This window comes from Chrysochloris asiatica, unplaced genomic scaffold (assembly GCF_000296735.1).
Source record: "Chrysochloris asiatica unplaced genomic scaffold, ChrAsi1.0 scaffold00041, whole genome shotgun sequence".
NCBI lineage: Eukaryota > Metazoa > Chordata > Mammalia > Afrosoricida > Chrysochloridae > Chrysochloris > Chrysochloris asiatica.
The window spans coordinates 15,686,949-15,699,478 of record NW_006408559.1 but is presented as its reverse complement, the minus strand read 5'-3'; the positions used below and the strand labels follow the sequence as shown (position 1 = coordinate 15,699,478).

Here is a 12,530-nt window from a genome sequence, read left to right as displayed (position 1 = left end):
GAGTGAAAAATTCAAGTCTTGACCTGAAATATTGAAGGATGCTTTGGACAAAATATTGAATGATGCAGAAAGCATCAAAAGAAGATGGAAGAAATACGCAGTCACTGCGTCAAAAAGAAATGGTTGGAGTTTAACCATTTCAAGAAGTAGAGTCTGATCAACTGCCAGTGGTAGTGAAGGAAGAAGTCTCCTGTGCACTGAAGGCATCGGCAAAGAACAAGGCTTGAGGAATTGTTGGACTACAAATCGAAATCAATCAACGAACTGATGTAGAAGTGGAGACAATCACTCTATGCCAAGAAATTTGGAAGACAGTTACTTGACCAACTGATTGGAAGAGATCCATATTTGTGTTCATTCCAACAGAAGTAATGTAACAGAATGCAGAAATCATCAGACAATATCATTAATATCACATGAAAGTAAAATTTCACTAAAGATCAATCAAAACAGCTTTCACAGTATGTTAATAGGGAAGTGTCAGAGGTTCAAACCGGATTCAGATGAGGACATGGAACGAGGGATATCATTGCTGATATCAGATGGGTTTGGCTGAAACTCCAGAATACCAGAACGATGTTGACTGGTGTTTTATTGACTATGCAAAGGATTTTGATTGTGTGGATCATGACAAGTTATGGACAACACTGTGGAGAATGAGTATTCCGAACACTTAATTTTGCTCACAAAGAACCTGTACATAGACCAAGGGACGCTAAGCGGTTTAAAATGAGGAAAAATGTGCACCAGGGTTGTATTGTTTCACTGTGTTTATTTGATCTGTCTACTATGCAAATAATCTGAGAAGCTGGATTACATATATGAAGAAAAAACATGACATCAGGATTGGAGACATGCTCACTAACAACTTGTGATATGCAAATGATACAAATTCACTTGCTGAAAGCGAAGAAGACTTAAAATACTTAATGATTAAGACCAAAGACTTCAGTATGGGTTTCACCTCAGTGTAAAGAACAGAAAAATCCTCACCACTTGACTAGTACATATTATGATAAATAGAGGAAAAATTGAAGTTCTCAAAGACTTTATTTTGCTTGGATCCACCATCAACACTCATGGAAGCAGCAGTCAAGAAATCAAACCGCATACTGCATTAGGGAGATCCACTGGACAAGACCTCTTTAAAGTGTACAAGAGCAAAGATGTCAGTTTGAGGACTAAAGTGCACCTGAACCAAGCCATGGTATTTTCAATAGTCTCATCCGCTTGTGAAAGTTGGACAACTAATAAGGAAGACCATAGAAGAATTGATGTATTTGAGTTATGGTGTTGGAGAATATTAAAGGTACATGGATTACCAGAAGAACAAACAAATCTGTGTTGGAAGAAGTACAACCAGAATGCATATATGCACATGCATATGAGGTTATTGAAAATACCATGGCTTGGGTCAAGTGCACCTTAGTCCTCATGTTGACATCTTTGCTCTGCAACATTTTAAAGTGGTCTTGTGCAGCAGATTTGTGCAATGCAGTATGTTGTTTGATTTCTTCACTGCTGTTTCCATGAGTGTTGATGGTTGATCCAAGCAAAATGAAGTCTTTAAAACTTCAAACTTTTATCCATTTATCAGGGTATTGTTATTGGACCAGTGGTGAGGAATTTTGTTTGCTTTACATTGAGGTGTAACCCATACCAAAGGCTGTGGTCTTTGTTCTTCATCAATAAGTATTTTAAGTCCTCTTGGCTTTTAGCAAGCAAGGTTGTATCATCTGGATATGGCAGATGGTTAATGAGCCTTTATCTCTTATACTTCAGACAAATTATCAGGAGGGACCAGTCCTTGGAGAAGGACATCATGCTTGGTAAAATGGAGGGAAAGTGAAAAAGAGGGAGACCCCAAGGAGATGGATGGGCTCAGTGGCAGCACAATGTGCTCAAGAGTAGCAGCGATTGTGAGGATGGCCCAGAACAGGTTCTGTTTGGTTCTGCTCTGCTATGAGTTAGAGCTGACTCAATGGCACTTAACAACAACAACAAATTCAGATTCCATTTACTCCTTTCCCCCACCATTTCAGGATCCATCAAAGATCAGTATTCTAGTTAGATAGCCCATATTTTTTGTTTCTCATAACTTAGAAATGTTCCAGGCAGGGTTTTTTGTAAAGGCTCCTCCTTTATCCGCATCACTGTGGTCCCCCCAGTTACCACAATGTTATACCTTGGAACAAAAATGTGCCTACCCCTCTGCCACCAATGATGGGCAGGGACAGGAAGCACAGGTGGCAAAGTTTGGTGTAACTGAGGGGCCAGGAAGAGACAATGGGGGTGCATTTAAAGTGGGAGGGACTGGGTCTTCCTGCTGAGAGGCCCCTCCTGAAGACCTGGAAGAGACCAGCTCTGTCAGGGGATTCCTCCCTTGCTGGTATGCACCTTGCCCCTATGAAAGCTGACATTTATAAAGAGGCAGGTGGGAGGAGCGAGGGGGCTGGGTAGCTTCCCAGCAAACCTGCAAAGCAGGTCACAGAGACCTTCAGCCAAAGACAAACCTCCAGAAAGCTTTAGGAACCCCCATCACATACATGAGTCTATTCATTCCACCACATCTGATGGACCCCTACCATGCACCCAGCCCCCTGCTAGTTTTGGGAATTTGAGAACACTCAGCAGAGGTCACCTGCCACTCCTGTGTCTGATCTGGTCTTCATTCACACCTCGGATAGCAGGTCCTTTCTCCTGGCTGTACGGCTGAGCCCAGGGCTACCTTTGATGCGCTTGTCACCTCCTTGGACTCTCCCTGGTTTCTGACTGTGCACGTGTGTTTAATAGATTTATTTTTTCTAAGGGCACTTTTAGATTTATAGAACAGCTGTGTAGAATGGACAGCTTCCATATGCCTCTTTATTTCCTTACATGGCTTCTCCTGTTAAGTCACATCTTGTCTTCTGTGGCTCATTCATGATGACTGATGACCCAACATGGCTGCATTCGTATTGACCCACCTCCAGAGTTGACACCAGGGATCACTGTTTATATTGATAGCCATGTGGATTTTGACACACACATCATGTCGTGTTGTGTGTCCACCGACTGTCCTATAAATGCCATTCCTTCCCTCTCCTTTTGAGCCGCTGGCCACCACTGCTGTTTTCACTCTACAAGTTTGCCTCTTCCAGAATTCTGACTACCTACAAGGCATTGTCAGCTGTAGCTGTCCATGTCTTCTCCATGAGTGGGTGAACTTCTTAGGGACTGTGACTTAGATACCTTTGCCTTCTTGAAGGTCAATGAATACACATTGCAGTACCCTATGTTCAATGGCTGTGTGTGTGCATATACTTGAAAGCATGAGCTCCCTGCACTGGGCTATGAGGTCCTGTGAGTGGAAGGGCAGGAGGCCACTTTGAGGAGGTCTCAGGTCTTCTTGGTTCACTCATGGCTTCACTCATTTATTTAAAGGTAATTTATTGGACTGAAGCAACCTACTATGGCATGCCTTGGGGATGGTGTGGTGGCATGCAGTCTGTTTTCAAGGATCCTATGGTTGGGTGGGGGTATCAGGCAGGTCCACATGTGTGAAGAGGGTTGTGGAGGAGACGTGCAGTCCAACATTAAAAGAACGGAGCACAAAAGGTAGGGAAGGCTCCTTGGAAGGAGGATGTCCAAGGTGAGGAGAGCAGGAGAGGCAGGTGTTCCTCAGGAAGAAGGTGTGGTGTCTTCTGAGGGGGAATATCTGCTCAAGGGGCAGAAAAGAAGCTGCCAGGGAGATGAGGTAAGTTGAGGTGGCAGTCAATGTGGGGTGAGGGTGGAGGTAGTTACGTGTCTCCAGAGGACAATCACCATTCAATGGAGGACTGTAGAAATAGGGTTGATTCTCAGCATGAGGGGCCTTGTGGCACCTGTCCAATTCACCAGAGAGGATGCTTAACCCATCTCTAACACACATATCGCATTTGGCAAATCTGCTGCACAAGACCTCTTTAAAGTGTTGAAGAGCAAAGATGTCAGCTTGAGGACTAAAGTGTACCTGACCCAAGCCATGGTATTTTCAATAACTTCATATGTTTGAGAAAGTTGGACAATAAATTAGGAAGATTTCAGAAAAATCGATGCATTTAAATTATGGAGTTGAAGAAAAATTTTCAAGGTTCCATGGACTGCCAGAAGTACAAACAAATCTGTGTTGGGAGAAGTACCCCCAGAATGTTCTTACAAGCCAGGATTGTCAGAATTTGTCTGTCATATTTCAGAAACAATGTCAGGAAGGACCAGTCCCTGGACACAGATATCATGCTCGGTACAGTGGAGGGTCAGTGCAGAAGAAGAAGACCTCCATTGAGATGGATTGGCACAGTGGCAGCAACATTGGCTCAAGCGAAGCAGCAATTGTGAGGTTGGTGTAGGACCAGGTGGTACTTCTTTCTGTTGTGCATATGGTCACCTAACACAATAACAGCAACATCACACCAGGAGACCCAGCTGCCCTTGAAAATGTATTCCCTAGTCTGCCCCTCGCTAGGAAACTGTCTAGGTGTGCTGCCAGACCTGCCGGAGACCCTGCTCAGTGGGATGGAAACTCGTGTCTGGCATCTGGCTTTTCCAGGGGGCCCTGATGAGTCCCCTCAGTGCCCATCACCACCTCTCACACTGTGAGAACCTCATGAGCAGGAGGAGTGATGTCAGGGGCTCTGTGAAGACCCCTGCTCCTCTCCCGATGTGCAGGTTGGTGAGGGGGCTTCAGGAAGCTGCCAAGGAGAGATCAGACACTAGGAGGCAGAGTCCAGCAGACAACATTTATTGGTTTGGTCATTGGGGTTCCGGGCCCCTGATGAGGGGAGTCTTGGCCATCAGTGTCCGGTGTGTTTGTACTTGTGGGTAGGGGGTTGACAGGAAGGTGAAGACCAATGCTGCGGTTGGGGGATGAGGAGACTGTTGAGCATGAAGAAGGGCCAGAAGCTGTTGGGTCCCCAACACGGCTGGCTTCAGGAGTGTTTCTTCTTGGCCTGAGGATGCGGAGTTTTGGGGTTACAGGAACCAGCAGAGGAGGGGTTTGAGAGGATGTTGGGAGTGCTGACAGATCCATTTAGTTCAGGACCCTGGCCCTCTCCAGCAGCCCCCGTAACCCCACAGAGGATTCTCTCTAGATTTCCCAACCTTGATTTGGCCCCTCTTTTACCTCCTGTTCCCCCCTTACCATGGTCACCAGCACAAGGGTGCTGACCAGCACGGCGTATAGGGCCGCTTTCCCCAGCAGGACTTCGTACAGGACAGTGGCTGACAGGATGCCCTGTTGGTAGGACACTGGGAGGGGCAAAGGCAGCCTCTGAGCAGGAGGCTCTGGTCCCAATCCCACCCCAGTACCCCATGCTCCCCAGGCACCATCCAGACATGGGAGATGGGGGTTCACTTACCCGCAGTGAGGCCACAGTCTGAAAGAGAAGAGAGGGTGAGCAGGGCAGGTTCTAGGGGAGGACAGCCCGTCAGCCTGCAGATGGCCAGACGGGGCCACTCCTCCTCCTGGGCAGCCCCACAGTGTCCTGGGACTTTAGGGTCAGGACACCACATGTGACCCCTGGACACAAAGGCCAGTGGAGGCATAACACGCCAACACTAAACTGACCCATCCCCTCTGTCCTCTGTGCTAGGTCAGCTCTGCCCCTCCTTTGTCTAAACTCAGTCTCTGTTCACACTTGACACCCTTCCCCTCAGGGACTGGTCAGCCTGACCCTCCTGTCCCCCCAGCACTCCCACACTAGGCTATCCCCTCCTCCACGTGCTGGTCAGCCTGAGTGTGCCCTGAGCCCCCATGCCCTCACCTGCACGGCCCCAGGCCTCCGCACTGACGTTCTGGGTGATGGGCTTGGCCCTGGCTGACTGGGTCCACTCGTCGTCCTCCGAGAGCCCGTAGAACTGGACCTGGCAGCGGAAGTGGTTGCGCGGGTTGTGCCAGAAGGTGGCCGCCACCCTCAGCCGGCTGCTCAGGCAGTACTTGGAGTTCTGGTCATTGGGATGTTCCAACTTGGGGTTGGGGTCCGTGCTGACCCCGCTGCGGGCCTCCTTGCCATTCACCCACCAGCTGAGCTCCACGTGGTCGGGGTAGAAACCGGTGGCCAGGCACACGAGCGTGGCCTTCTGGGTTCGGTTGACCTCTGCCTCCGAGGGCTCAAACACGGTCACCTTGGGTGGTTCCACCTTGTTCAGGTCCTCTGTGGAGTGGGGCAGGGCTGGTCAGAGAGTGGGGTGAGGGACTGGGGCAAGTTGACACTGTGTGTGTATATGTGTGCATGTGTATGTGAGCATGTATTATGTGTCTGCATGTGTGTGATGTGTTCCTGTGTCCCTGTTTCTGTGTGTGTATGTGTGCATGTGTATGTGGGTGTGAGCATGTATTATGTGTCTGCATGTATGTGATGTGTTCCTGTGTCCCTATCTCTGTGTGTGTATGTATACATGTGTATGTGGGTGTGAGCAAGTATTGTGTGTCTGCATGTGTGTGTACATGTGTCTGTGGGTGTGAGCATGTATTGTGTGTCTGCATGTGTGTGATGTGGTTATTGTGTCCCTGTCTGTGTGTGTGTATGTGTGCATGTGTAAGTGGGTGTGAGTATGTGTTGTCTGTCTGCACATGTGCTCCTGTGTTCCTGTCTGCGTGTATGTATGTTTATGGTAAGGGGAGTGTAGTTGGGGGTCACACATCAGCACAGCGGTGAGCAGTAATTCCTTTTGTCCCAGATGCTGCCCTGTCCTTGTGCGCCCTATTCACATACCTCATGGACACGCTCTGTCCACTTCTACATCTCCCCACGTGCCCGATGCCTGCCTCTGCCCGCAAGAACCCCTGTCTGCTCTTAGTTCCTACTCTGAACAGGTGGTGACCTCCTTTTGTCTCAAATCATGGGGGTCTGGGGCAGCTCATGGCTGTTGTTTGTGTATGTGTGTGTATGTGTGAGCATGTCCTTATATCTATTAGAATGTGTGTGTGCTCACATGTTTGTGTGATTGAGTGTCAGGTGAATGTATGTGAGGAAGGGGCATGGACCAGGTCCAGCAGTGACCAAGCGGCAAGTCCTCTCTGTGTGGGATTTCTGTTCTTGCTTTTCCTGTCCACTTCTCTTAGTCACCAGGGGACTCACGACCCATTCCTCCCCCATCTCCTGAATCTGGGATGTCTCTGCCACATGCTTCACTCTGGGCCTCACTTGAATCTCTGGAGATTGGGATCCCGTCTGTTTCTGTTCAAACCCCTCTGACTGAATGTGAATAATAAGTTGGACCCAGGAATCTCCACTAACAACGGGAGTTTGGAAAAATACTTGCTTTGCTAATTCCCATTTGACTTTTGCCAAGAAGCATTGCATTTACCTATTTTGGTGCTATCCATCTTAGTATGAACACGGTATCTAACTATGTTTCTTCTGCACACTCTTCCTGTCCTCAGGACCCCGGCTTCCCTGGCCACTGTCCATCTGATGGTGCCCTTCTGCTCCCTCTCTGGGATACATGGGGTGTGAGGACCCCGTCCAGGATGACTGTGACCCTCAGAAGACACTGATCGGGGGCTGAACCTCTCTCTTTCCACCCAGCAAGCCAGCCCACCGCCCTCCTGCACAGACCCTAGACCCAGGGCTGCTTCCCAGGGTCACGTTTCCCAGCCTGGGCCTTCTGCAAGCCTGGCAGATGGAAGAGGAACAAGTTCTGGAATTGCTGGGTGGCAAGTCTTCATTTGAAGACCTGCGGGGAGCTGGAGGGAGCCATGTCCGTCTGTCCAGCATTTACTCCGCACACCCTTGGCTCTGTTTGGGCCACAGGAATGAAATTTTGGAACAGGAATGTGGCAAACCCAGACATCTCCATCGTAGCCAAATATAGGAAATGACTTTATGGGAAATGGAGACCCAGGCCTGGGAAGAGGAGCGCGCCATGACCAATGATGATAAACAAGCAACACAAAAGGTGCCCAGCCTCACAGAAATGTCTCCGGGGCCACAGATGGACATGCTGTCCACTACCAGCTGGAAGGCTGGTGGTTGCAGCCCACCCAGAGTCTCCTCAGAAGACAGACCTGGGGATTGAAGACCCCTTGCAGCAGTTCTACTCAGCATCCATGGGGTGGTCAGGGGTCAGAATGGACTCGGAGGCAACTCACAGTTATCCCTCACGAAGAGTTTCACATGAGTCCACCCATCCAACTCAGCACCCCAGAGGTGGATGTCACCCCCATCGTGCATGTCCCACAGATCTGGGGACAGCGAAGCCCCCTCCCAAATTACATGAGCCGCCTGTCTTTCCAGGATGCATGCATTCTATTACACCCGGCACAAAGCTGGAGGGTCCAAGGCTGTCTCTCAGACCCTGTTGGTCCCTTCAGCCCACCTTCCCATTTCCTTTCAGCATGAAGATGGCAGGTTAGAGCCAAAGGTGGACTCATTACCCCCTGAGCAGCCTCTCGCCAAAGCGCTCTAGCGTGGGCCCAGAGGTTTGGGTAACAGGTCATCTTTGTGGCCTGTTCACTGCTCAGCTGGTGTGGGTTTTCCATTTCAGCAATGTTCTCAGACTTCCCTCTCTTCCTGCCATCTACTGTTGCCCCAGATCCACCTGCCACCCTGCAGTGTGATAGACTCCTGCCGTCATAACACCCACACAGCAGCCCATGGCAAGCTCCCCACAGACACCCCAAACTGGGAGAGGCAGAGGAAGGAAGCAGGAGGAGTAAGGTGTGGAGAAGAGCAGTCACAGAAAGAGCTGAGAGCATGGATCTGGGGTAAGAGTCAGAAGACCAGAAAGACTCAGGAGAGAGAAAGTCAAGCTAAAAACAGAGACAAGAGACGGGGTCTGGGGACAGCAGGAGAGGGCTGGGGAAGCTCCCACTCCTGAAGACCAGTGAGGTGCCAACTTGGCAGCACCTGGAGCTCAGGAAAGCAGGAGGAACAGAGTTTTAGACTTAATGCCCCTCCAGGACTGTCCATTGTGCCCCCCTGTACCACTCCAGGCAGGAGGGAGCCACAAACCTGTCACGGTGAGCCTGGTGCCCAGCCCGAAGAAGAGGGGAGAGTTATTGGACACAGCCCAGGACTGCTGTGGTAAAACCCACCAGGGGCCTGACCAAGAATTAGAGACAGGGACCTGGACCAAGAGGACGGCCTGAGCACACAGTGGGGACAGAGGGACCGAGGGACAGAGGGAGAGGCTCAAGAGGATACAGACCAGGAAAGCAGAAACTGCTCACAGTGAAGAGAGACAGAGAGGGGACTCACTCCCACCACCCAGGGACCCCACAGGGGCAAGAATGGCCACTCAATGCCCTCCCACCAGAGGCCAAGATCTGGCTCTGAGGACCACACCACCTCCCTGAGCCTCCTTACCAAGGACGGAGATCCGTGTCCCCTCTCCAAAGTACTGCTGCCCCTGGTTGCCACACAGCACAGGGCCCTGCGGCAAACCCAGCCCAGCCAAGGCCTCCGTTCACACTCGGGGAGCCTACCAGAGTCTGCTCCAAACACCCAACTCTCCCAGCCGTGTTCTCAGTCCCTGACCCTCTCCAAGTTCTCCCAAGACTCCAACCTAGCCACAGGGCCTCCTGAAAGAAGCGCATCACTTACCCACAACAGAGAGCTTGGTTCCTAGGCCAAAAACGAGCTTGTCGTTAGTTGCACAACATTAAAGCTTGGCAAGAAAACGCCCTCCTGTACCTCCCATCCCCTGACCTCATCCTGGGCTAAGAAGACATTTGAATCTGGGAGACGGAGAGTGGCAGCTGGTTGACCTTTGGTGTGTGTCAGCCCCAGACCTCTCCATCTCCACGTGTCCATCTCCACTCTGGATGAGGGGACAGGACGGCAGTTCTGTGGTCCCCTTGCACTGCTTGGATGCCCTCAGGAGACAATTATGGACAGCTCAGCACAAAACAACTGGGGACCCAGCCCACTGTCCCCGTCTGTACAAGATAGGAATTCAGACCTTCCTTGGTAAACATGAACCTAGCCAGGCACTTCTGTCCCTGCTGACCCTGGTGGGCTTTCGGTCTACCAGTCCTAGTCCACTCACCAATGACACTGAGCCGGGTCCCGTTCCCGAAATAGACGGTGTTTCCAGAGCACAGCCCCCCAGGTCCACTTCAAAACCCCACTGTCTGTGCCCAACCACAGTCATGTTCCTCAGCTCCAGGGACCCTGACACATCCCTACTCCCTCACGCCTGGGGGCTCAGGGGATGGTGGGCTTCGTGCTTTCCCTTCAGAAAACCCCAACAGCTTCAGACAGGGCTCAGGCGACTAGGGGAGAGGACACAGAACCAGGTAAGAAGGCAGGTCTTCTCTCACCACCCCGTGTCCTTTCCGATCTCAGCTCTGGCCATAGCCAGGGGTCTGCCCAGCTCTCTCGCTGTCTAGGTTCACCCTTATAGCACTTGGACAGGGAGCAGAGTGACCCTCAGGCTGCCTCCCCCAGAGCTTACCGATGACAGTTAGCTTGGTCCCCTGGCCAAAGGTGGCATCGTAGTTACACACCAGGATGGTGCCTCTCTGAAACAGATTCAGGGGAGACCTGGGACCAGCTCAGGAACCTTACCTGTAACTGTGAGTCGGGTGCCTTCTCCGAAGAAGACTTGAGTGTTCGCACAGCGCTGGGGGCCAAGAAGGAAAGCAGACCCCACAAGACTCGGCAGTGTCTCCAGGGTTTTGAGGGCCTTGAGCATTTTCCAAGAAAGAGCATTTTCTAAGAAAGTCTTTGGATGTCTTGAGGCTCTGGAGTGCGGACGGAGTCCATCTTGTTCTAGGTCCTTGGGTTCTGTCCTGAAGGGTTCTCCCTCTGAGGGTCATCGAGGGACATGGTCTGGACAGGTGGCCTGAAGAGGGGCTAGTTCCCCTGGGCCTCTGACTCCATCCATTAGGATCACCAGTTCCCTAGTGGCTGCCCAGACCATCCTTCCTGCACCTTCCCCAGATCCACCTGGGCCCCAGTGGGGTAGGAATGGTGGGTCTCTGTGCCCTTCTCCATTGCCTCCAGACGTTCTTTGAAGTACTGTGCCTTACCTCCTTCCCCAGAGGCCCCTGGTCTACGCTGTAGACAGGTGAGGTGGTAGTCTCCTGCCCACTCACCCTGGGCCTGAGACCCGGGAGACAACTGGGAGGGGCAGGCAGAGGTTATTGTAAAGGCCTTCCATAGGGTTGAATCACCGTGCCCCCTGTCCCCACAATGTTACAACTTTGTACAAAAACGGCTCCTCCCATAAACCCGCCCCCCAGCTCCTCTCTTATGAAGGTCAGCTTTGTGGGAGGTGGGGTCTCAAGAGCTCTTCAGAGCTGAGCGTCTGCAGGGCTTACTGCGGAGGGGCTGCCTTTTCTCATGGTAACCCCACCTTCACTGTCGTCACATGGGGGACAACCTGTCAACAAGCAGCACCCCTTTTTACTTCTGTCCCACTGGAGGCTGTGGGTCACTCCCCCCAACTCCTGGAACTCAGACTCTAGCTGAACCTAAACCTCCAGGTGATCTCTTGTCAGAGTGACCTGGGGAAGTAGCCACAAGCTTGACCAGCTGAGGCAGACTATCTACAGTGGGTGTGTTCAGGGTTGGGTGTGGACAGAGACCCGGGTTGGTCAAATGGAGCTTGAGGGTGGAGACTGTGGAGAGCTACCTCCTAACAGTCACTGAATCACAGCACACACACCCCTGCCATAAAGAGTAGAACCTCAAGTTGTTGGTAATTATTCTCTTTCCCTCCACCAGGGGCGCCCTTGTGTATTCATATCCACTCCTGCTAAGAGTGGGTCCCTGGGGCCAGCTAGTGACACCAACAGCCCACGTCTCCTCGAGCATTTCCACCTGGTTTTTGGATGGGGCAGCACAGGTAACTAAAGAAAGGGCTCAGAAAGTGAGGTTGTTGGTGGTTATGTACTGTGGAGTCGGTTCCATCTCACAGCGAGCCTGTATAGGGTTTCTGAGGCTGTAAGGAGCAGAAAGTCTCATCTTTCTCCTGAGAAACCACGGCGAGTTCCAAACAGATGGCCGTGAGATTAACAGCCCAACTTGTAACTACTAGCTACAAGAGCTCCTTCTGAGAGTGAGAGGACATGTCAAAATGGTCTACACTGCCCATGCAGCCCAGGTCCAAAGGGTAGGATCCAGTGTTAGGGTCCAGGTCCCTCCTCTGGTGCTCATCCTCTTTTCTAGTCCGGCTGGCATCCGAAATGGGACCTGAGGTGTCTGACGCTAAAGCTGGGGGAAGTCAGGCAGAACTATTCCTTGTGAACTGACTGAACAAGACGAAACAAAACAAAACGTGGTTGTTCTAGGTTCCGGAATTTTCTCAGTGTGTCCTAAGTCACTTGGAAGCTTGTGAAAAAAATAAAAAATGCAGATTTTCTGAGTAGTCTCTAAGCATTTTGGAGTCAGAGCATCAAGAACTGGCTCTATAATCCGTGTTAAAAACAAAAACAAATGAACATAAAATGGTCCCAGATGTGACTGTTTTGAGCTTGGCTGAGACTCCTTGGCTAGAATAAGGCCCACGGCTCTGTGAGGACCATAATGTTTATGGGTTTCTGAGCTGTGTGTCAGATCAGGGCT

The 12,530-nt window shown here is 50.9% G+C and overlaps 1 protein-coding gene across 1 annotated transcript in view; it reads right to left on the bottom strand.

Annotated features, from left to right (window-relative positions):
• Positions 1–4,770: 4,770 nt before the first annotated feature.
• LOC102813259 overlaps positions 4,771–12,530 on the bottom strand; it is a 31,516-nt gene continuing 23,756 nt past the window's right edge. The window contains exons 4-8 of the mRNA XM_006861269.1: positions 9,327–9,369; positions 5,781–6,170; positions 5,376–5,393; positions 5,159–5,265; positions 4,771–4,893 (exon numbers count right to left, since the gene is read on the bottom strand). Coding sequence (XP_006861331.1) covers positions 4,771–4,893; positions 5,159–5,265; positions 5,376–5,393; positions 5,781–6,170; positions 9,327–9,369 — 681 coding nt within the window. The remainder of the gene's footprint in view (positions 4,894–5,158; positions 5,266–5,375; positions 5,394–5,780; positions 6,171–9,326; positions 9,370–12,530) is intronic.